Source organism: Dermacentor variabilis, chromosome 4 (genome assembly GCF_050947875.1).
Source record: "Dermacentor variabilis isolate Ectoservices chromosome 4, ASM5094787v1, whole genome shotgun sequence".
Taxonomy (NCBI): domain Eukaryota; kingdom Metazoa; phylum Arthropoda; class Arachnida; order Ixodida; family Ixodidae; genus Dermacentor; species Dermacentor variabilis.
This window is the reverse complement of record NC_134571.1, coordinates 135097029-135120362: the sequence shown is the minus strand read 5'-3', so window position 1 is coordinate 135120362 and position 23334 is coordinate 135097029. Positions and strand designations below refer to the sequence as shown.

The 23334-nt window shown below is 44.7% G+C and overlaps 1 protein-coding gene across 1 annotated transcript in view; it reads left to right on the top strand.

The window, feature by feature from the left end:
* Positions 1 to 23334, top strand: part of PolD1 (DNA polymerase delta 1, catalytic subunit) — an 82039-nt gene that overhangs the window by 27911 nt on the left and 30794 nt on the right. The window contains exons 6-9 of the mRNA XM_075690387.1: positions 3298 to 3512; positions 12288 to 12454; positions 17103 to 17348; positions 21283 to 21393. Coding sequence (XP_075546502.1) covers positions 3298 to 3512; positions 12288 to 12454; positions 17103 to 17348; positions 21283 to 21393 — 739 coding nt within the window. The remainder of the gene's footprint in view (positions 1 to 3297; positions 3513 to 12287; positions 12455 to 17102; positions 17349 to 21282; positions 21394 to 23334) is intronic.

Below are 23334 nucleotides of genomic sequence, written 5' to 3'. Positions count from 1 at the left end.
CGACGGCAGCGATGACGCGGTAGGGCAGGCTTCCAAAATGTTGTCTTCACAGGAGGCCTGGCAGAGGATTCAGTCCCTCCGGGGCTTCGTTTTCGTGAGGAACCTTCCACTGCACTACTTGGAGAACCGGGATGCCTTAGAGAAGGATGTCTGCAAGCTTCTTGTGGAGCATGCAAGGCTGACGGACATAGGGTTTTCTCATGCTAGCCAGTGAGAAGTGCGTGGCAAGATGCGTGTGGCGATCTCGCCTCAGCGTTTCTTCTGGATTTCTCAAGCTGACAGGCTGCTGTGACAGCCTTCTCGCAATTTTTAAAAGGCCCCTTTTGGGGCCACCAACGCAATGCCTCGGTGGTGCTCGCATATAGTTTGCCACCCATGATCCTTCTTCGCAGTTGTTATAGCAGTGCCATTCTTTAACGCCGACAGCCGCGGCTTATTACACGCAATTGGAGCGGCCAGGAAGCGGTTAAACGAGTGATATAAGTAGGTTTGACTGTATTACTGGCGGCATAATGGAAGAGCTCCACCTGGTTTATGCTCATCCAACAGGCTTCTGTATTCATGATTTTGCTGATCTCGAAACTCCGCTTATCTTGACATATTTTGCAGTTTTTACAGCTTCGAGTTAATAGGGCTTTAATTTATACAGCCCATCCAACACTTTTGATCCCCAACAACCGTCACTGCTTGGTGGTGCTTCCACGGCTCACGCTGTTTACGTGCACCTGCTCACCTTTGAACATACGGATGGGTGCTCGTGCGCAATTCTGTCAGAGCTTCAATGACGCAGTTTTGTCACATACACACTCATCATCGTGTCAGGCATACCTGTGATGCCTGGTAGCCTTCGAGGAGCTGTTTGCGCAGCGCAGCAGCACAGGCCTCGCATGCTTGCTTCGCTGTCATTGCTTTGCCCTTCGAGTGAAACCGTAATTAATAAAAGGCGGTTCACATTTATGAACTTGTATTTGGGAATGTGCTGGCTAAGCTGCCACTGCTTCGTAGAATACATGTTTCACTTTTGTGTTATGACCACAATTTGTTTGAAAGTGGGACCAACCAATTTTTCATAAATTTTTAAACTGAGTGGGCCTTACTTGGGTAAAAACGGTATCCTGAGAAGAGGAGCCTGGAAAGGCGAACATTGTTTGATGCAATGCACTCTGATTGTATGTTTAGAGAGCATGTCATGAAACCATGAAAGATTGGTTCCAAAAGTGTGCTTTTTGGTGTCAACCAGAAGCCGTGGTGCCTGACTGTTGCATTAGTGATGACCACGACCTAGAAGAGAAACTGCAGTTCATTGGTATTGGTTTTGTGTTTGAAGAATTCATGGAACTTGACAATGAAATTTTTACATGCAAGCAACGAAATTCTGACATACAAGCTACCAAGTGTAGACGTCAAGGTGGAAATGCAAGAAGACAAAACTTGAGACGAAAGCAACACTGGTGACGACTTACGAGAAGTACAGTAGAGCCTCGTTCATACGTTTTGGAAAAAACGCAAGAAAAAAACGTGCTAACCAAGAGAATGTGTTATCTGAAGTAACTAAAAAATTTGACAGACTCAACTATTGACATCTACGTAATGTGAAACGTCGCAGCACGAGACACCAACATGCATCGAGCTGGGGGTGCTCCATTTGGCCCGAGACTGATTTTGTTGGTTTCCTACTGCATGGTATTTTAACAGGGCGATGGGAAACCAAAACGAAATCGAGCTGATGGGCGGATCCAGATGCCGCCAAAGCGAAACGTAATACCAACATTGTGCCGCCTGCAGCAGGAAACGCCAGCACATTGTGATTATCGCCTACTAAAATATGTGCAGTACACTACCTATGGCACTACGTGCTGTAAAACAGATAGGTGAAGATGCTCATCGCAATACATTTGGCAGCAATAGCTGTGAATGCGGTCTGTGACGACCTGTGCGGAGATTTGCTGGTACCAGAACAAGAAACTGTGCGCTCCATCATTTTCATGTGAGGTGGGCAGCTATATACCGTTCTCGATCACACGTGCCTCACACCTTTTCTTGTTCGCATGGGATCTGGTGGCCGGAAAACGTATAGGATCTCAGTCTGCAGCAGGAAATGGCGGCGTGTTTCGCTTATCGCCTGTTAAAATCGTACGATACGCTTGCGATGGCACCAAGCGCTTTGAAACAGATAGGCGAAGATGCTTATCGCAATAGGATTGGTGGTGATAGCTCTGGAATGCTGCATGCGACGACCCCGGAGAAGATTTGCTGGTACCGAAATGAGAAATGTGAGTGTACACCGGTATTTTTTCACGTAGGACCGGGGGGGGGGGGGGATGAGGTAAGGCAGCTATATATTGTTCTCAATCGTGTGCGCCTCATGCATTTTCCTGTTTACATGGGATCTAGTGGCCGAAATATCGTGTTTTCCGGGAAAATATTAATCGTAAAAAATAAGTGTTACTCTATTTGTCATTTTTTTTGTTCTCGATTGCGAACGTTGGTGCTGGGAAAACGTGCGTAATGGAAACATATCAACGAGGTTCTACCGTATGTTCATTGACTACTTCTGTTCAGGCTGTCACTGATGAATTTGGTGTACTCCGAAACTGTTTCATGGTAAAGGACAATGCAAATGCCAGACGGAGTTCCTGTCTGGTGAAAGACAACTGTGCCTTTCTGAGCATTCACCAGCAGAAGCTGATAACTTCCAGAAGCGGAAAGACAGATAAATGTGTTTGCATGTGGCTTTCTGTATGTATTTACTTCTGTCGTTTTAAGTGATATATGTTTTCGGATAATATTTTCTTACTTGCAAATTTGGCTGTATCAAAGTTTCCCAAGAAAGTCTCTAACTTCCATTTTGGCTTGAGTTGTCGCAGGCAAGGCAAGAGTCACAGTAATGTACTAATATTTCACACTGCGTTAAAGAAGACAGTTAAATGCATAGTTTTTCTTGGGGAACATTTGCAACTTTGACAGTATCTATCTATCTGTCTATCTATCTAGCCACCTACGTCTTGGTGCTTTCATGTTCATTTTGTTAACTTGGTATGTACCAAAATTGGCGTAGTATGACAAGAGTGTATGACGAACATGAATGTCATAACATGCGTGTCATGTAGGTCATGAAACAGCCGCCTACGTCTTGGTGCTTTCATGTTCATTTTGTTAACTTGGCAGGCTCCCCTTAGCACACTGCTTTGCATAACGTCGATTCCCACAGGGCGTGGGATCTGCTGGCTTTTGTTTTTCTATCTTTTCTCTCTTGGTAAATGTTTTTGTCATCCGGGTGGGGATGCATGCATGCAGGTTCATGGTGGACACGCACGTTGTGGGCTGCTGCTGGATCGAGCTGCCCCGGGGCAAGTACAAAGTTCGTGACGACCGCAGTCGAGTGTCACGGGCACAAATTGAAGTGGACGTGGCATGGGATGACATGGTGTCACACTCGCCAGAGGGCACCTGGGCACGTGTTGCTCCTCTGCGTATCCTGAGCTTTGACATCGAGTGCGCCGGCCGCAAAGGTGCGTGTAGTGCATGTTTGTGCAGCCCCTGCAGCATCACTGTTAACTCTGGGGGTGCGCAGTGTTTTGACTATTTATTTATCGTATGCCCACAGTTCCGAGCAATAACATTAAAAGTGCAGTGATGACAGCAGAAGGTTGATGGAAATGTAATGGAAGATGCACATTATTAACAGTAGCAAATATGTGTCATGAATACAGAACTCCAATTTATGACAGCGAAGCAAATAAATCACTGGGCATAAGTTGCAACATAATGGGGTAGTCTATTTTGCCCTGTTATGGTTCATGGGAGGGAAATAATCTGTTTTGCTTTAATGGTAATATATAAGTGCAGAGATATAAGCATGGAATTTATGGAGAAAGCTTAAGCTTAATTAAAGGCTGAAAATCGGCGCAAAATTTATATCTTCTGTTTTGTCATTTTCCTACTTCCGAGACCCTTTATTTCCATAAAATTAGTCCATATGATTCCAAGACCCTTGATTTCCATGAGATTTTATAAGTTTTGACCCAATAAAGATGCTTTGGAATATTTTTCCTTGATTTCCTAAAACAACCAGTTTTGACGCATCTGCACTGTTACAGAGAAGACAGCTTCTGTTCTATTTTAGCTCTTGTAATAATTCCTTTTTTACCTAAAATATAGATGCATGGATGACGCGCTAAGCCCAATTTTTATTCTAATACCTTTTTTCAGATAATTTTTCTAAATAGCCATGTGTATCACATGTAAAAATGGCATTTCTTTTTTGTCAAGCAACTTTGATGGGCTTCAGCTGTAGTTCAAATGCACTCAGGACATTTCGTTTATACCCTAGCACATAATGTGGTGGGCATTCTAGACAGTTTCTATATCCTAACCACCTGTGTTCATTTTTCTTTATTTTTAGAAACACTAATTTTTCTTCAAACAAAGGAACCAAGCTTTTAAGGTATATCAGGAAGTTGTTTGTCTTAGGACAAGAATTACATTTCTTGGGTCAGCATATCAAAATACACAAGGTGTGAAAATTTGTTTAAGATCTGTCCATAAATGAAAAAGGCGACTTTCAATTAGGGGCATGCAAACACACGTATATCACTGCATCGAATCGAATATCTACTATTTGATTTCTTGATTGTTCGGTGTATTCAGTGTAGACTCGCACACTGTCGCATGCGCTGTGGAGCCCCTCGTGCACGAGTTCGCCCAAGCGAGTGTTTCACTCCGTTCTCGGTACAAAAGAAGTGCCGAGCATGCCACGGACGGGCCGCCTCGGCTGACGCAGTCGTGGACTTTGCCAATGCAAGCACTCCCCGACGTCTATTCGATGTGGGGATCGCACACATGGCATGGCGTTGTGTCGGCCGGGGCTGCCTCTGTTAGCACAAGGTTCGGCCGGGTTGACGGGACCGATCGAAATGATAACGAGATGCCCGGACAGAAGGAACGGCAACAAAAAGCAGCGCATAATTCGGGAAGTGCGAGAGCATGTGCGAAGATCGGTTCTGATTAGCCACTGATAGGCAAGCTGATCATGTTGGATATGTGGTGACGAACTTCACGTTGCTTCAAACAGCTGTCGATCTAACCTGCACACGTTATCTCGGGAACAGTCACTGATGAGTCACCCGTATGAACATACTGCGGTGGCTCGCGGTCCGGTACCACACGGTAAGTGGCAAATATTCGTGGCAGCCACGCTGACTACGCCATTAAGCCTAATGGACGCTGCTTCATTGGATGTTGGCAACTAAAGTTACGGTTTTGCCAAATAGACACACATCTATTCGCAGCAGCCACGCGACACTCAGAAAGCTGACAAACCGCCAGGCGAAAGACGGCAGAAGAACGATAAGGGAGCATAGGGGGAAAGTATCACACGTCATGCGAACTTGTCAGGAGTCCCCAGATTTCAAATTCATTGACAGGTGGAAAATCGCGCCGAACCTGACAATGAAACAACGCAAATGGTGCCTGCTCTTTGCTGTCGGTGCCGGCTATGCGCGGAGTGGCGATCGAGTCCTATTGTCTGTTGCGCAGATTGGCCTTACGATAACACAACAGCCGTAAAGGTGGTTTTGCCCTTCTGTATTTTGGAGAAAAACTGGATAAAAAACTATTTATGCAATAAATAATAGATTGCTGCAAAACACAGGTGCACTGTTATACTGAGAACCTCATTGGTATTCAGTACAACAGAACATCACTAATTCATTAGTTACAGAGGAAGAAAAAGAGCACTTGATTCTATTCAACAGAAATTATATTGATAAAAAAATATTTTCCAGGCTTTCATACATACTAGAACTGAGCTGTAATCGGTGCTGGCATACTAATTTGGTGTTCCCTCTAATAAGAGTTGCCCTTATTGTACGTCTTGATTTCTATGTACCTAAGTTACCGATAGCTTACAACATTCTTATTCTGCAATGCTAGGAGATTCCAGAGCGTGTGCAGCACCGTATTTGCCTAAAATTTGTAAGCATTAAATTTTGTGAAAATATTCAATATTCGATTTGGTATGCAGCTTTTTTTTTTTTTGATTCAACTTGATATTCAATTTGAAATCTATTTGATAATCACACACTCCTACCCCTCTTATTAATATATATATATATAGTCGATTTTTGTTATTTCTACCTTAATGGGACTGCCTAAATTGACCGAATTATTACACAGGCCAAATAAGAGGTAGAAAAAACTGCGAAAACATAGCTGACTCATTTGGCAGTATGCTCTTCATTTTAATGTATCCCCAAATCAAATGCACACCCACTTTCTATGTTCTCAAAGAAGAAAACAGTATAGAAATTTATTTCCACCTACTGTCCCTTGTCATCATTCTCAGACAGCACTTTATTGCTGTGTGTGAACCACAAGATCTCCTCTACACAGCTTACTGTGCATTTAATATTCTTTATTTATCAAACAGCTCTGCAACAATCGCAAACCGGATGGTGGCCTAGACTAATGATTTCACTAGTTTGTCCAGTGACACATGCAATTATCCTGAACGGAAAAAGCATGACATGACTTGTCGCTAGTTATCATGTAAAATAAGTCATCTTTTAAATGGACTTTCGTAATCAAAGACCAAAAATGACACAACGCTGTGGTCACATTATGCAAGAACTAGGTACTGTTGTCGCCATCTTGTGATGGCAATGGCAATGGCAATGACACAAGATGGCGATGATGCTGGCTAGGCTGGCTCTGATGGTATACTGTTGCAGATGTCGCAGATGCGGTTTGGTTTCATATCTGATTGCACCAGGCAGGCAATTTTCAAACCGATTAAAAGGAAGGTGTGCGTTATAATTGGGATTACTGTAGTCATTCATTGCAAACTACCATTTTTGCTTGAAAATATTCCTAATGCAGGACAAAAATAGGTGTTTTCGGCAAAGGAGTTATTTTTTTTTTCTTGTCATTTTTTTATGTCGAAGGACTAACTGTCTCCCAAGTTCTGGCAAGACAGACGCTGCCACTAAAGGGGTTGCTATAAGGGTCACCACTGGAATAGGGCGCTTGCGTACTTACCAGTAAAGTTTGAATTATCCGCCGAAGGCCAAATTTAGGGCCGAACTTATGACGGTTTGAACCCATAGAAATGCATGAGCGCCAGCTGGGAGCCGGGACCTTTGGTTCAAATTGACTTAACCGGAGTTTAACTGACAGAAGTATTTCTGTCTATGTTGATTTCCAAGTACATAGAATGTATTGTGGAAATCTTCTGGCCTCCATGTCTTTCTTCAGTCTGAAAGTGTGGTGAAACCAATGATGTCATTGCACTTGACACACTAAAAGTATGCTTGCAGTTTCTATATACAAATGGAAACCTAAGTTTTGTAATTTTTCATTGTTTTCTGCCTTGCATTTTGTCAAAGCACCACTGATATGAGCCACAAAGTCACTCATTTTGTGTTTCAATTTATACTTCATCATCATCATCATCATCAGCCTAGTTACGCCCACTGCAGGGCAAAGGCCTCTCCCATACTTCTCCAACTACCCCGGTCATGTACTAATTGTGGCCATGTTGTCCCTGCAAACGTCTTAATGTCATCCGCCCACCTAACTTTCTACCGCCCCCTGCTACGCATCCCTTCCCTTGGAATCCAGTCCGTAACCCTTAGTGACCATCGGTTATCTTCCCTCCTCATTACATGTCCGGCCCATGCCCATTTCTTTTTCTTGATTTCAACTAAGATGTCGTTTACCCGCGTTTGTTGCCTCACCCAATCTGCTCTTTTCTTATCCCTTAACGTCACACCCATCATTCTTCTTTCCATAGCTCGTTGCGTCGTCCTCAATTTCAGCAGAACCCTTTTCGTAAGTCTCCAGGTTTCTGCCCCATATGTGAGTACTGGTAACACACAGCTGTTATACACTTTCCTTTTGAGGGATAGTGGCAACCTGCTGTTCATGATTTGAGAATGCCTGCCAAACGCACCCCAGCCCATTCTTATTCTTCTGGTTATTTCAGTCTCATGATCCGGATCCGTGGTCACTACCTGCCCTAAGTAGATGTAGTCCCTTACCCCTTCCAGTGCTTCGCTACCTATCGTAAACTGCTGTTCTCTTCCGAGCCTGTTAAACATTACTTTAGTTTTCTGCAGATTAATTTTCAGACCCACCCTTCTGCTTTGCCTCTCCAGGTCAGTGAGCATGCATTGCAATTGGTCTCCTGAGTTACTAAGCAAGGCAATATCATCAGCGAATCGCAAGTTGCTAAGGTATTCTCCATCAACTTTTGTCCCCAATTCTTCCCACTCCAGGCCTCTGAATACCTCCTGTAAACATGCTGTGAATAGCATTGGAGATATCGTATCTCCCTGTCTGACGCCTTTCTTTGTTGCTTTCTTTGTGGAGGACTACGGTGGCTGTGGAGCCGCTATAGATATCTTCCAGTATCTTTACATATGGCTCATCTACACCCTGATTCCGTAATGCCTCCATGACTGCTGAGGTTTCGACTGAATCAAACGCTTTCTCGTAATCAATGAAAGCTATATATAACGGTTGGTTATATTCTGCACATTTCTCTATCACTTGATTGATAGTGTGAATATGGTCTATTGTTGAGTAGCCTTTACGGAATCCTGCCTGGTCCTTTGGTTGACAGAAGTCTAAGGTGTTCCTGATTCTATTTGCGATTACCTTAGTAAATACTTTGTAGGCAACGGACAGTAAGCTGATCGGTCTATAATTTTTCAAGTCTTTGGCGTCCCCTTTCTTATGGATTAGGATTATGTTAGCGTTCTTCCAAGATTCCGGTACGCTCGAGGTTATGAGGCATTGCGTATACAGGGTGGCCAGTTTCTCTAGAACAATCTGACCACCATCCTTCAACAAATCTGCTGTTACCTGATCCTCCCCGGCTGCCTTCCCCCTTTGCATAGCTCCTAAGGCTTTCTTTACTTCTTCTGGCGTTACCTGTGGGATTTCGAATTCCTCTAGGCTATTCTCTCTTTCACTATCGTCGTGGGTGCCACTGGTACTGTATAAATCTCTATAGAACTCCTCAGCCACTTGAACTATCTCATCCATATTAGTAACGATATTGCCGGCTTTGTCTCTTAACGCACACATCTGATTCTTGCCTATTCCTAGTTTCTTCTTCACTGTTTTTAGGCTTCCTCCGTTCCTGAGAGCCTGTTCAATTCTATCCATATTATAGTTCCTGATGTCCGCTGTCTTACGCTTGTTGATTAACTTAGAAAGTTCTGCCAGTTCTATTCTAGCTGTAGGGTTAGAGGCTTTCATACATTGGCGTTTCTTGATCAGATCTTTCGTCTCCTGCGATAGCTTACTGGTTTCCTGTCTAACGGAGTTACCACCGACTTCTATTGCGCACTCCTTAATGGTTCCCATGAGATAGTCGTTCATTGCTTCAACACTAAGGTCCTCTTCCTGAGTTAAAGCCGAATACCTGTTCTGTAGCTTGATCCGGAATTCCTCTAGTTTCCCTCTTACCGCTAATTCATTGATTGGCTTCTTGTGTACCAGTTTCTTCCGTTCCCTCCTCAAGTCTAGGCTAATTCGAGTTCTTACCATCCTATGGTCACTGCAGCGTACCTTGCCGAGTACGTCTACATCTTGTATGATGCCAGGGTTCGCGCAGAGTATGAAGTCGATTTCATTTCTAGTCTCACCATTCGGGCTCCTCCACGTCCACTTTCGACTAACCCGCTTGCGGAAAAAGGTGTTCATTATCCGCATATTATTCTGTTCTGCAAACTCTACTAATAATTCTCCTCTGCTATTCCTAGAGCCTATGCCATATTCCCCCACTGACTTGTCTCCAGCCTGCTTCTTGCCTACCCTGGCATTGAAGTCGCCCATCAGTATAGTGTATTTTGTTTTGACTTTACCCATCGCCGATTCCACGTCTTCATAAAAGCTTTCGACTTCCTGGTCATCATGACTGCATGTAGGGGCATAGACTTGTACCACCTTCAATTTGTACCTCTTATTAAGTTTCACAACAAGACCTGCCACCCTCTCGTTAATGCTATAGAATTCCTGTATGTTACCAGCTATTTCCTTATTAATCAGGAATCCGACTCCTAGTTCTCGCCTCTCCGCTAAGCCCCGGTAACACAGTACATGCCCGCTTTTTAGCACTGTATATGCTTCTTTTGTCCTCCTAACCTCACTGAGCCCTATTATATCCCATTTACTACCCTCTAATTCCTCCAATAATACTGCTAGACTCGCCTCACTAGATAGCGTTCTAACGTTAAACGTTGCCAGGTTCAGATTCCAATGGCGGCCTGTCCGGAGCCAGGTATTCTTAGCACCCTCTGCAGCGTTACAGATCTGACCGCCGCCGTGGTCAGTTGCTTCGCGGCTGCTGGGGACTGAGGGCCGGGGTTTGATTGTTGTATTCATATAGGAGGTTGTGGCCAAGTACTGCACCAGGGTGGCCAATCCTGCTCTGGTGAGAGAGTGCGTTACCGGTTCTGGTCACCGGGATCAGGCCGCACTCCAGGCCTGTTTGTGCAATTTCTCAACACACGGGTTTTTTTTTCTTTCTTTTTTTTGTATTTCCCGGAGGAGAATTGCGCGGCACCGGGATTTGAATCACGGTCCTCTTGCACTGGAGACGGATACTCTACCGTCCCCGCAGGAGTTAAATTAAAAATTGAATTATGGTGTTTTGCGTGACAAAAACCACTTTCTGATTATGCACGCCGTAGTGGAGGACTCCGAAAATTTCGACCACCTGGGGTTCTTTAACGTGCACCTAATTCTAAGTACACGGGTGTTTTCGCATTTCGCCCCCATCGAAATGCGGCCGCCGTGGCCGGGGTCCGATCCCGCGACCTCGTGCTCAGCAGTCTAACACCATGACCACTGAGCAACCACGGCGGGTCCCGCAGGAGTTGTACGCCTCATTTAACCTACAGTGGAAGCCATAATTTCTTGGAAAAATGGCCGCCAGAGGAGCAGCGTGAACTCGAGCGGCTTTAGAGTCTAGGAAAACTGCCTTAAAGTATTTATAATTGAGGGGTAGTTTCGTTAACAAACTATAACACGGCAATCAGCACTCGAATATAATTATAACCCTAATAATAATTGTAAATATTCATCTCATCTATAGTATCTAAAGCGCGCGCTGTTTCTTGCCTCTGCGTGTAGTAGTTAAGAGAGCCAGTTTAAGGGCGGAGAAGAGGGAAGGAAAAGAAAGCAAACTTTGCAGCGCCGTGGTTTTAAGGCGCAACCGTGGTAGAGAAACGGAAAGGCGATATAAGCATGCGTGGCCATGATACGCACACGACAAACTGCCTTACAATATTTAGACTTGAGGGGAAGCTTCGTTAACAAACTATAACACGGCAATGAGCACTCGAATACGACGAGAGAAATAATTGAGACGTGGAAAATTCCCTTGAAATAAATCTGGTTTGCGAGACAAATGCTTGTATGTATTGAATCTCTTAAAAGATGAGGGGGGAAATATGCGCTCACCGAGAGGGCATCGTCCGCACGAGACCACCACCAGGCTCCTTACGGGGATGTGGAGAGCTTCGCGGCCGGAACGAAGCCCCCCCTCTCCGCCGGCCAGGCGTGGAAAACGCGCTTTCCGATCGCTCAAGGTTGCGTAGGAATAGTATAGTTCTAGCGTCTAGGGTAACTAAAAATACTTGAGGGTAACTAAATATAACCGCCTTTATAGCATTGGCCCAGAACACTGCCCGTGAGAGTGTTTAAGATTGAAAGATATTACATTGCTTAATTTGTACTAGGTTGAACCATTTGAAGAAAGTTGTGTATCATCGGCTTAGTTTTGGCCTTGTTTGCTGCCCCTGGCGATACGCTTCGATCATGTCAATGTAAGGCAGCAACATGGTTTGCATATGAAGCTAACCTCGTGCTACAGGCTTTGTTCTACATTCTTAGGTGGTACCCCTGCTCTCCTGTCATTTAAGTGGCCTGGCTGTCGTGACAGCTTGACAGCGGCGGTGCTTTTCTGTTCTACTGTCGCACGTATTCCATGCTCCTTCTGAACTGCTGGCATGATGCCAAGGATAGGTCCTCGCGTACCATGCTGCTGGCACAGGTTCGACTTCTCATGAAGGGCTACATTTTAATAATCCTTTTTTATGTGGTTATCTCGTCGAGGCCAGCTAGACAGACCAAAGTGGTGTGGGGTAGTCAGAGAAATGCTCTCTTTTAAAAATCAAGCCCTTCTGTTCTCCTCATACTTCTCTCTATTCACAATGCCATCGCAGAAAGAGTTGGGTTTACATTGAGATGTGGTCTTCCTGATACGTGGAATACAGGCATATTCCCAGAGCCGGAGAAGGACAGCGTCATCCAGATCGCCAACATGGTGGTGCGCCAGGGCGAGAAGGACCCATTCATCCGGAACGTCTTCACCCTCAACACCTGTGCACCCATCGCGGGCTGCGAGGTCCTTTGCTACCAGCAGGAAAAGGACCTGCTCCAGGTGGGTGGAAAACTTCAGGTGGCCCGTTAGCCCTTTTGTCCCTCTCCGTTTGTACGTACAGTCAAGCGCAGTGATACAGGAATAGGCTTATGCTCTAAATATAGTTAGATACAGTGGAATCCCACTGATACGATTCTGCTGAATGCCTTTTTCAGGATAATACATTCTTTTTCCAGGAGCGAAGTGTTCTCATACGGTTATTGTGATCGTGCTTTCACCTGAAATTAGGTCATTCGACTGCAAAAGCGGGCTTTTACTGATATTTTTAAAGCTCATAGCTTTATATTCAAGTGTACTGGCTTAAATAACATTCCAATGACCTACGAACAATTTATTAAGCCCCAGTCACACAGGAAGAAAAACACACGCAGTGTGCCGCTGTTCAGTTGAGTGAGGAAGCAGCGGCTTATTTTTTAAATTCCAGAACCTTTTTGGGCATTGAAAAAAAGGAAGTTCAGCGTAAACTGACAAGCTATTTGAACATTGCTGAAAAAAAGTGCAGTGGCTGTTGTTCACGTGGCATCGAGTTAAGCTGTTTTATGGGGAGCAGTATTACTTAACGCCACATGAACCTTTGCTATGGAGTTGGTTGCCGAGTAGGCCTACTTTAATACTTTTTGGAGCTTGCGTTGGATAATACGATTTTCGGCTGATATGTTTTATTTTCCCGTTCCCGGGCGGATCATATCCACGAGATTCCACTGTATACTCCAAACTTGTTTTCACGAAATAACTTTTGTAAAGCGTTCATTATATGGATGACCCTATGTACTTCCGTAATGAATGCACTTGCATAATAAATGCACTCCCAACTTGCTCCTGTGCAGTCCCACGATGGAACGGCTGTGCTGTACTTATTTGCAGGATATAAAATTTTTTGCTCTCACACACGTGTTTAGAGCAAGCACACTCACTGCCCATCACTGTGTTGGAAATACTTAATACCATGTGACAAACACCAAGGACATAAACAATATTCTATAGCTAACTTATGTCGACTGCACATTCATGCTAGCAGCAAACATGCCATGGCGGCACAGCGGCAGGGGCAATGGGTTTGATTATGGAGGAGCTGATGGCAAAGCCATGATGGGAGAACACTGGTGGCAAGAATGCAAACAGGCTGTGCATTGTCACGGTTGCTCGGAATCGGATGGAGAGAGCAACCGCGATGATGCTCAGCCTGTTCTTACTGCATGCTCGTTGCCAGTGTCAATGAAAAGGCACCTCGGAGACTTGGGAGAGCAAAAAAATGCGCAACCGCTCTCTGCAACAGCAACTTTGGCCTCGTGGGGGAGAGAGTGCGCGCGATGCCTGGCCGTGTGCGCAGCAGAGTCAAGTGCATGGGAGAGTCCATTTGCAGAAGGGTCAGCCGGCACTTGGTCGGCATAGTGGGCATAGTCAGGCGTAGTGTCAAATTCGTCGAGTCAGTTGCTTGCTTTTCTGCCTCTCTCGTTTCGCTGTGGTAAATGGGCCTGTAAGTGGAGTTATATGCCTGCTGCGGGACAAAGAGTCTATCTGCGCACAAAATGGAAGTTCTGATCAGACACTGATAAACTTTGACATGGCTATAAGCAGGATGGTCGAGGAAAGAAGTGCACACAGCGTGCTTGGCGTGGTTATCAAAACAAATATATACTGAAAAGCAGTGCTTCGACGTGATGCTTGCGACAACGGCAGACGGCTGGAGGTGGCCACACGCATTCAAAGTGCAATAAAGACACTGTTATAGTTTGCTAGTAGTATGTGTGTATTTTTACTATGAAGGTAAGTTATAGGATGCATGTTTCAAATAATTGCTGTCTTACGTTTAAATTTTTTTTTGTTTTGGAAAGGTTCCCATACCAGTTTACTTCAAATAATAAGTACACCCACCAACTTTGCTTCAGTTTTTCCGGAAAAGAATTCACTGGCGATCACGATACTCCCTAATGCGAAATTTGACCGCAGCTCTATACGTGTTTTCATTTCTCGATATATGGGCTGGTGTAGACAATCTGTTGCGTGTGGCACTTTGCAAACGGAGTGAAGTGTATTGTGACTGCCTCGTTACAGTCAAACCTCGTTACTGTGAACACTACGTAAACTTTTCAGAATAACGAACTCTTTAGAAATCTCCTACAGACTAATACTACAAACTAATATTCCACAATCTTAGGATTCTTAGATTTCTGTCTATCCTTCATGGTAGCTGAGACAGTAGGCTAGCACACAAGGTGCAGAAAACGGACGCTGTGGCAAATGGGTTTGGAAAACCTGAGATGGCGCTTAGTAAAAAAATGTGGGAGAAAATTTTTGTTTAATCTCATGCAGAGGCGATGATGCATCAGGTATTGCAAGCGCATGCTCCACTCAGGCAAGTGTCGCCTGGCAATGGAGGTGTGTCTCTTCCTTCTTTCATCCTTATTTCTGTGCACGCCTCTTTCTTTCGTACTTCTTTCAGTGGCCGTACTAGTTACGGGCGTGGAGAAATGTAACCTCTGTGCTCGTGGGCATGCCACATGGTCACACTTTGCACTTTCTGCACGGTGTCATTAACAAGCACTTGTGCTTTGGAATAGTTCAGGTGATGCCTTGCATGGGGCAGTTGCAATGTCCACAGCAAGGGATGTTAAAGACAAACAAACAACAAGAAACAGTGCACTTTAGAGGCAGCATGGAGCGTCCTTTTTTGTCAGTTTTCTCAGTGTTAGCCTCTGCTTTAAGCGCGTCACTGTTATACAGTGCTTCGGTGGTATCTACGGAAAATAGCAACAGTGGGGGCCGAGAGCCAACAGCGACGTTTTCATGTGTAGCTGAAACGGTGACACCTTATGAATTGATGGGTTGATGGACCGATTGGTTCATTTTGGGGCTTTCACTACAGCAACCTCTCAAAATAATGAACGATTTTCGGCGGTCCTGCATAATTCGTTATAGTGAGATTTCACTGTAATCAGGAGATAGCGAGAGGCAGGGTGACGTGCGGGTGTGATTTGCAGCTGCTGCCGCATACAGACCTCCGCTCGTGCAGTGATTTGTTTCCACATATGGTATCAGTGGATGCGCTCGCAGCATACCTTATCGATGGTATCATTGATGAACAGACAGCAGTGTGCTACTCTGGCGCCATCTTGTAGCGGTCGTCGCCGCCGTAGAGCCCGTCTTGCATGGCACTCTGCTTTTGTTCTCACACTTTCGCCAACCCTTTTCCTCTGCTTTCCGCCTCATGGTTCCGCTGCACCATTCTCCTCTGCATTCACTCGTTCATCCTTCGCTGTTTGTTTGCTTGAAGACGCCGATGCTCTGCACAGGAATGAGCACCCAAGGGCTGTGCTCAAAAATGCATGTTCATTGTGTGAGTGTATATGGTAGTCATTTCTAGCAGAGAAAGAAGCAAGAAAGAAATATATTTTCACAGAACAAAACTAGACATAGTGAACAGTATTTTGCGTCTGCATTTTCTGCCTGTGCCTACAATAATTTCTTAGCATGGTTAAGAATGCCAACTCAATATGATCTCACTTTCATAGCCCTGATATGCTTGTGGCACGCTTCGAGGCATTCTTGCACACAGCGACTCTCCTGAACCCCATATTTGTGGCATTTAAACAGTTTTATGGCACTGGCAGGAGGCCCCCTAGTTCGATACAGTCGAACCCACTTATAAAGATACCGGTTTTAACAATACATTGGTTATTAAAATGAGAAGCTGCTGCACTATCAACTTTTTAATGTTTTCCATGGTGAAATAACCCACTTACTACAATGCCCTGATGCCGCATTATTGGTTATAACAATGAAGATTCACGGTTGGGTGTCCGAGCCGAAAGGTAGTGAAATGTGAAATCCTTGAAAAGAAAGAGAAGAAAACGAGAAATTCGAGCCGCTGCACGGTGGGCTCCAACAGCCGCCGCGCGCTCATTTTCTAGCCATTTCCGCGCGCCTCTCTCCCATCCCTTGCTCAATTTTTCGGAAAGGAAGCACGTGCGATGTTTCAAAACTGAATATGGTGACGGCCATGAACAAAGTTGCCGTAACTCAGGTTGTCGTCTCACTTCCATGCGATCTTAAAGCAAACCTTTTTTTTGCAGCATCCAATGGGTTTTTATGCTTCGTTCCTCGAACTCTGTGAAGAGCAGCATTTCGGTTTGGTGTCTTGTCATTCTGGGTGACACCCGAGATTATGTTGGCAAGCCACAGTGGAGGAATGGATGCGAAAGCATCCCTTACGCCGATCACCACAGTGCGTTGGACTTTGATTTCATTCTTTCAAATTTCCACTTGCCATAGGGCTGCTGTGAAAAGGACTTTGTCGTTGTGGTATTAAATCACAAAAGTGGTCGCCAGCTCTCAAGTTTAACAGGTATTTTTGTTTTGGTGATTGAAATTCTTTTTTTCAGACTGCCCGATTATTCGGACATTCTTTAACGTGCCCCTTCAGTGTAAAAAAAGAAAGGATCGGTTGGTGATGATACTTCATCTAGAAAGTTTAGTTTCATTGTAGCAAAATTTTGATATAGTGAAGTAAAATTTTGCGACCTTCATATCAAGACTTAACTGTATATAGTATGCACCACGACTTCATTGTTAATATTTCTCCAACTCTCCAACTCTTGGTGCAAGATACACCAGCAAAACTGAGGTACATGTCTCCTTTTTCATGCAGAAATGGTCGGACTTCTTGCGCGAAGTCGACCCAGACGTGATTACGGGCTACAACATCCAAAACTTTGACTTTCCCTACCTGATGAACCGGGCCAAGCAGCTGCGGGTAGACCTGTTCCCATTCCTGGGGCGCATCCGCAACTGCAAGACACTGCTCAAGGACGCCATCATGCAGTCCAAGCAGATGGGCCGCCGAGAGAACAAGGTGGTCACCATTGAGGGCCGTGTCCAGTTCGACCTCCTGCAGGTGGGGCTTTCTGCAGTGTTTTTCTTTTACAGGATTGCCGTTAAAATTGTATCACAGTAGCACTGCCGCATGCTGTTAGATGGACACCGAATAGAAAGGAAGCCAAGGATCATGCAATGAGTGATTCAGACAACAAAACGATAAGTGTAACATTAAGAAATGGGAAGATGGCAGTGTCATGTAGAGAGCAGTTGGCTGATATTCTTGTTGACATTAAGAGGGGCAAATGGATTTGGGTAGGTTGTGTAATGGGTAGGGCTTGTAACTGCTGGTCTACTAGAGCTACAGATTAGGTACCTGTGAAAGTGAAACAGTGTCAATTGCGGTAGACAATTGGAAGTTACGAAACTTGCATTCTCTGCATGGAGTTTGGTGATGCAAGAGAAGTGTAATTGAAGCTTGCTAAAAGAACCCTTTGCCCTTCAGTGGACGTACCGTAAGTAGGATGATAAAGAGAAGCGCCATGTTTTAATGCAAAGCATCCTTTGCCTCATTCTTGGCACATGGTGGTAAGTAGATAGGTAGGTAGGTAGGTGTCTTGCCTCGCTTTAATAAAATTAAAATAATGTGTGGCCGATGGTGGAATCAAACCCCTGCCATCGAGCACAGCAGCCCGGTGCTCTAACCATTAGGCCACAATCGCACGCATACTTCTCTCGTTCCAACGCCAGCCAGCTCTTCGAAATGTTCGACGTGTGTGACGTGTGCCACTTCCTCGGCTTCTTTCTTTTTGAGAGCTTCCTCTCTGAGGTGCCATGCACTGTCTCCGGGACCAGCCCACTTTCCTCAGTACTTTTCACATAGGACGCTACGTAGAACGCTACGTAGAAATTGTGCGACGTTGTACCAGCTATATGATAGCTTAAGTTAATCATGCTTTTAACGTTCCTTCGCCGGAGTACAAATGTCATCGTCATTTTACGTAAGCCACATGACATAGCTGTAGCTACGCATGACTGTGTAGCACGTAGTCACTGATGACATCACCATCTGGGCGTTTTGTTTTTTTTTTTCTTTTTTTTAATGCTCGTCCACTACCTATGTAGAAATCAACAATTGCCATGTTTTAAGCTCACATCCAACGGCCGGCGTAGAAAGTGTTGCATTGCCACCATACGATCCTCTTCAACATGGTTATCGCCGTGCTGCTGTCGTCACAGACGTACGTTCACAACACACACGTTCAATTTACACAAACAGGTTGATCCATCTGGTTTCGCTTTGTTGAACGTGAAACAATGCTAGATAGCCAGGTGCCCATAATATGCTTCGTGTAACCTTGATTCCCACAGTGTGTGGGATCTGCACAACTTCCTTTTCATTGCGTGATTCATATTAAGCTCTGGGTGCATTTCTGGTTACAATTTTTAGTAGGAGACAGTTGTATACTAGAGAGTGGGGGGAAGGCCTTAATCTTTTTCCCCGAATTGCACACCCTTGTTGCTGTGCCACTGACCTGTATGTGACACCACAGACTTAATATTATTGTTATGTATTTAGACCCTGTTTCTTCAGAATATATCAAACAGCGCGGTGATCGCGAAATAGTTTGATATAGCCAGAATTCAATCAATAAAATCACGTAAAAATCACGTAAAAAACATATAAAGAACTTCTGCAAGAGCACGATCTGGGATCGTTGTTTGGAGTGCGCGTTTGGTTGCATTGCACACAATTGGCCTAGGCCGTGCCGGCGTCGTGAGCCACGGGAGCGTGCGGTCGATTCAACTTCGTCAGCTGCGTGAAGTCGGCGCAGTCTAGGTGAATTGCGCGCAGTGCAACCGAACGCATGCTCCAAACAACGATCCCCGATCACACCTCAATCGTGACACAGTAAATACTCACTTGAAGCTTCACACAAAATATTTATTTGGCTGAAAGTACTGCAGCAGTGTAGCCTGCTTCTCATTGGCAGCCACATGCTTAAACGTGGTGTCTTCAACATAGTCTACACGATCTATAAGCGATAAGCCGGTGCCCTCTATTGCACCGCAGTAGCGGCTTAGAATGGCCAAAGCAGCGACATCCTCAGTTGAAGTCGGGAGCGGGGCAACATCAGCGCTTGCGGGATCAACCTCGGCAGCTTCCTCGTTTGGCCACTACTTCTGCTGCAATCTCCACGTCTGTCAATCGAAGCATTTTGAAACACTGTCAATAACAAAGTATTAAGTGCCGTCTGCCAAAGCGTCTATGAGTGAGCCCAGTGAGCAGTGCAACCGCCAGTTTTCACTAGCTGTGGCAGGCGCAGAGCGCTGCACTGAGGAAGAGTCAGTGTGGCAAATGCAATGCGTCGTTGACGTCGTCGAACTAGCCAAGCCGCCTCGTGTACACCGCTACGTTCAAATAGTGCCCTCGGCACAACCGATGTGTGCAGCTATAGTGCGGAAGCAATTGGGAACGACCATCGTGCCACCGCTATCTTCGAGGGCATTATGGAAAAGCTCACCGCCTGTCAACAGAGCGCACGTGGTCTGGGGGGGTGGAGTACGATATATCCATTTTACGGCCGACCCCGTTCGAAATAAAAAATTAAAAATGTGTGAAATAAAAAGTGTTCGATATATGCAATAATTTGATATATCCGTGTTCGATATATTGAGGTTTCACTGTACTAAAACACTAAATTGCTATGCTGTCTTGGCTTGTTTTGGTATGCAGTGTAATGCATATTTTTGGTAAAATAGTTAGACACCAGAAATTTTTCAGCTTGGTGCATTGCCATATTTTTGCAGATTTGCTTTTAAATGTGCATTCAGAAAGAGCGCAGTTTATAGGATGATGTATGAGTTCTGAAAATTTGCATAATTTTTTGGCTAGTTCATTGTGGTTATCTATGCAGCTACACCAATAGAAAATAAAGTTTTTAAAAGTTGAACTCTGGGCTGTTGTCAATTTCTTCTTGTGCAGAAAATAATACAACAGGCAGTCATTCTTACTCAGTGGAAACATTGAGGTAAATGTGCCTGTCAATGGTGTCAATGGTGGTGGAGAGAATTATGCAACTAACTCTTTATGTGTTCTGATACATCTTCTACAGCATAACTGTGGTCACATTCACACCATAGATTTGGCAGCCCTGCAAATCTCAGCCAGATCAGTTGCTGGAAACACCCAAGCATAAAGCTGTAGTTTTTAAGATTATTTAACAGTTTAAAAGAAGGAGCCTTTGGGAAACTTGTTATTGAATGATGATGAAATACAGTGTGACATGGACCAGCAAAGTTTGATTTTGAAGCCTTTTTAACGGCTGGATTGTGCTTTGCATGGCAATTGCTTAGTGCAGCTATGATTGCATACGTGAAATACAACCAATGTCATGGCATGAATCTGACAAGCAAATTTCAGGTTGGTTGCTCGATGCTCTATTTGTCAGCTTGGTGACTGAAATTGCAACGGTGCTGAACTGGTCAGCAGTGCTTAAGAGCAAGGTGTCAGAATACGTAGGCGCTAATCTTTACATAGTGGTGGCAGTGCGGCTTTTTCTTTTTCTTTCTCGGAGACTGTGTTCTCACAGTTGATACCATTGTACATTTCAAGGCACTTGTTATGCACTTGTCATCAAATTAACTGATGGAATAACATAAGCGAAAGGCAGCTGGATGCAAGCATGTGCGGTATGAAGGTATAGACTTCGTTTATGGGTGGCCAGATGGTGACTGGCAGGTTGCACGTGCTGGTGTAAACATTGGTCGCTGCGAGTTGCTTCTTGGTTGCCAATTTTGCTCGACTGCACAACCTTTGTTAATAGCTCGTGTGAGCACGGCCTTACAAGAATTGCTTGAGCTTGCTGAGCGTGCATCAAAAGTCTGAGAGTGTACATGTAAAAACATGTTTCTCTGGCTAACCGCACTCGATTGAATCTGGGACGTGTCGCCTTCGGGTTGTGGGGTGTGAATAAGCTCTTGTTCTGTCTGTGTTCTGTTGTGTTCACCAGGTGCTGCTGCGTGACTACAAGCTGAGGTCGTACACGCTCAATGCGGTCAGTTACCACTTCCTGCAGGAGCAGAAGGAAGACGTCCAGCACAGCATCATCACAGACCTTCAGGTGAGCGCACTTCCACGCTCATCGAGAGGACCACTGACTCCTCTTGCATTTTTGCGGTAGTATCAATTACAGTACTTATATGCGTCATCCTGTGTAGGTTTTCAAAATACCCTTCAAACATAAATGACTTCTAGGTTCTTTCAGCTTGCATGTCCATCCAGTGTGTGCTGCAAAACTACCTACCTTGTGCAACCAAGCTGCACAGAATTTGTCTAAATGTTCCTTCAAAGTCATAATAGCCATAAAGCACCACTGTAGCAGTAAAGGATGCTACTGCAAGCATATATTTCTTTAAACCTTGTTTGTTGCTACCACAAAGCTGTACTTTAAGTTTTATATTCTCAGTAGTATTGTTGTAAAAGTCGTGCCAAAGAAGCTGTAATGGGCAACTTCGAGGTAACGGGACCCAAAAACTATTCCAATGAAAAGGAAGGTGTGAGATGGGCTGGCGGGGTTGGACTGGGTAATAGAACAGAACCAAGAACATGGATGTTGCTGTGCAAGTTAAAGGCCTAGAGAAATATTTAAAAAAAAGAAACAATTATTAGGAAATGACACTTAGGAAAGGACAGAGACGTAATAGTTCTGCGGAAACCCGCAAGGTGGAGAGAAGTAATTAATAAAGGGAAAATCAGACGTCCACCCGTTCGTAGCAATTGCTACAAATGAAACCGATATGGGTTCCTCGAAAGAAAAGCCTTGCAGTTGAAGAAAAATTCGTCCTAGTCCGGGAGTCGAACCCGGGACCACCACCTTTCCGGGGCAGCCGCTCTACCATCTGAGCTAACCAGGCGGCTTAGCAGATGGTAGGGCGAAGCTGGTAGGGCGATGCGCTGTTCATGCATCGTGCTGTGGTGCACGAATGCTTCAAGAACAGGTCCTTGTTTTAATTCAAACAAATTTTCGGGCCCCTTCGAGTTTAAATTATCGAGATTTGGCTGTAGTTGTGTTACTCATGATAGCATCCACAGTGCCAGATGCACAGGAAACTCGGAGGTGGTCTATGTACAATCAGTTTATTATTCTCTGTCCAGAGTTATGGCATTGTATGTACATCTGGATAATCGCAGGTTCCTTTTTGCCTGCTGTTGTTGTACCCCTTGTTCTTCTTTGCCAGCAGGTTCTGGCACCTGTAATCATCATCGCCAACGCTGTAATTGTCGTCGTTAGCCTACGTTACTTTTGTTTAAAGGCGAAGGCCTCTCCTAGTGATCTCCGGTTACCCCCGTCTTGCGCCAGCTGACATAATCCTATGCCTGAAAATTTCCTAATTTTATCTCATCACCTAGTTCTCTGCCGTCTCCGGTTACGCTTCCCTTCTCTTGGCAGCCATTCCGTAACTCTCACAGACAACCGATTATTTGCTCTGTGTATTACATGGCCAGCCTAGCTCTATTTCTTCACGTTAATGGCAGCTAGCATATCGGTTACCTCTGTTCGCTAATTCATACCACTAGATTTTACTCCTTATGTGGTCCATAGGTCCACCAACTTGGCGCACGTCGGCATCTTGTGCTACAACAACTCGCGCAATGACTCACGCAATGCTTTGTGCTAGTTAGATGTCAATTACAGCTCTGATTCTGCCAACTTTTTTAGCGACCTCAGTTCATATGTTTTCTTGATTAGCACATTCTTTCTCATTTTTTTTTCAAAATGTATGGACAAGGTTCAATTGTAGCTATACACATAAGAAAAGATAGGAAAAGGTAAGGTTTCATGTGAAAAAGGAAGTTTTAAAGCACAAATCCTGCCATCAGGTGTATGCCAAAAGAATATGACACCAAAGTTTCAAAAAATGTAACATGTGAGATACCGAATGTTTGTTTATAATTAATGACTTCCTTGCTTCCTTTCTCTCCTGTGCTTGCCTGTTGTCTGTGTGAGTGGCTCGCATGTCAAGACTGCCACACGTGATGAAAAATGTCCAGCACCCACCCT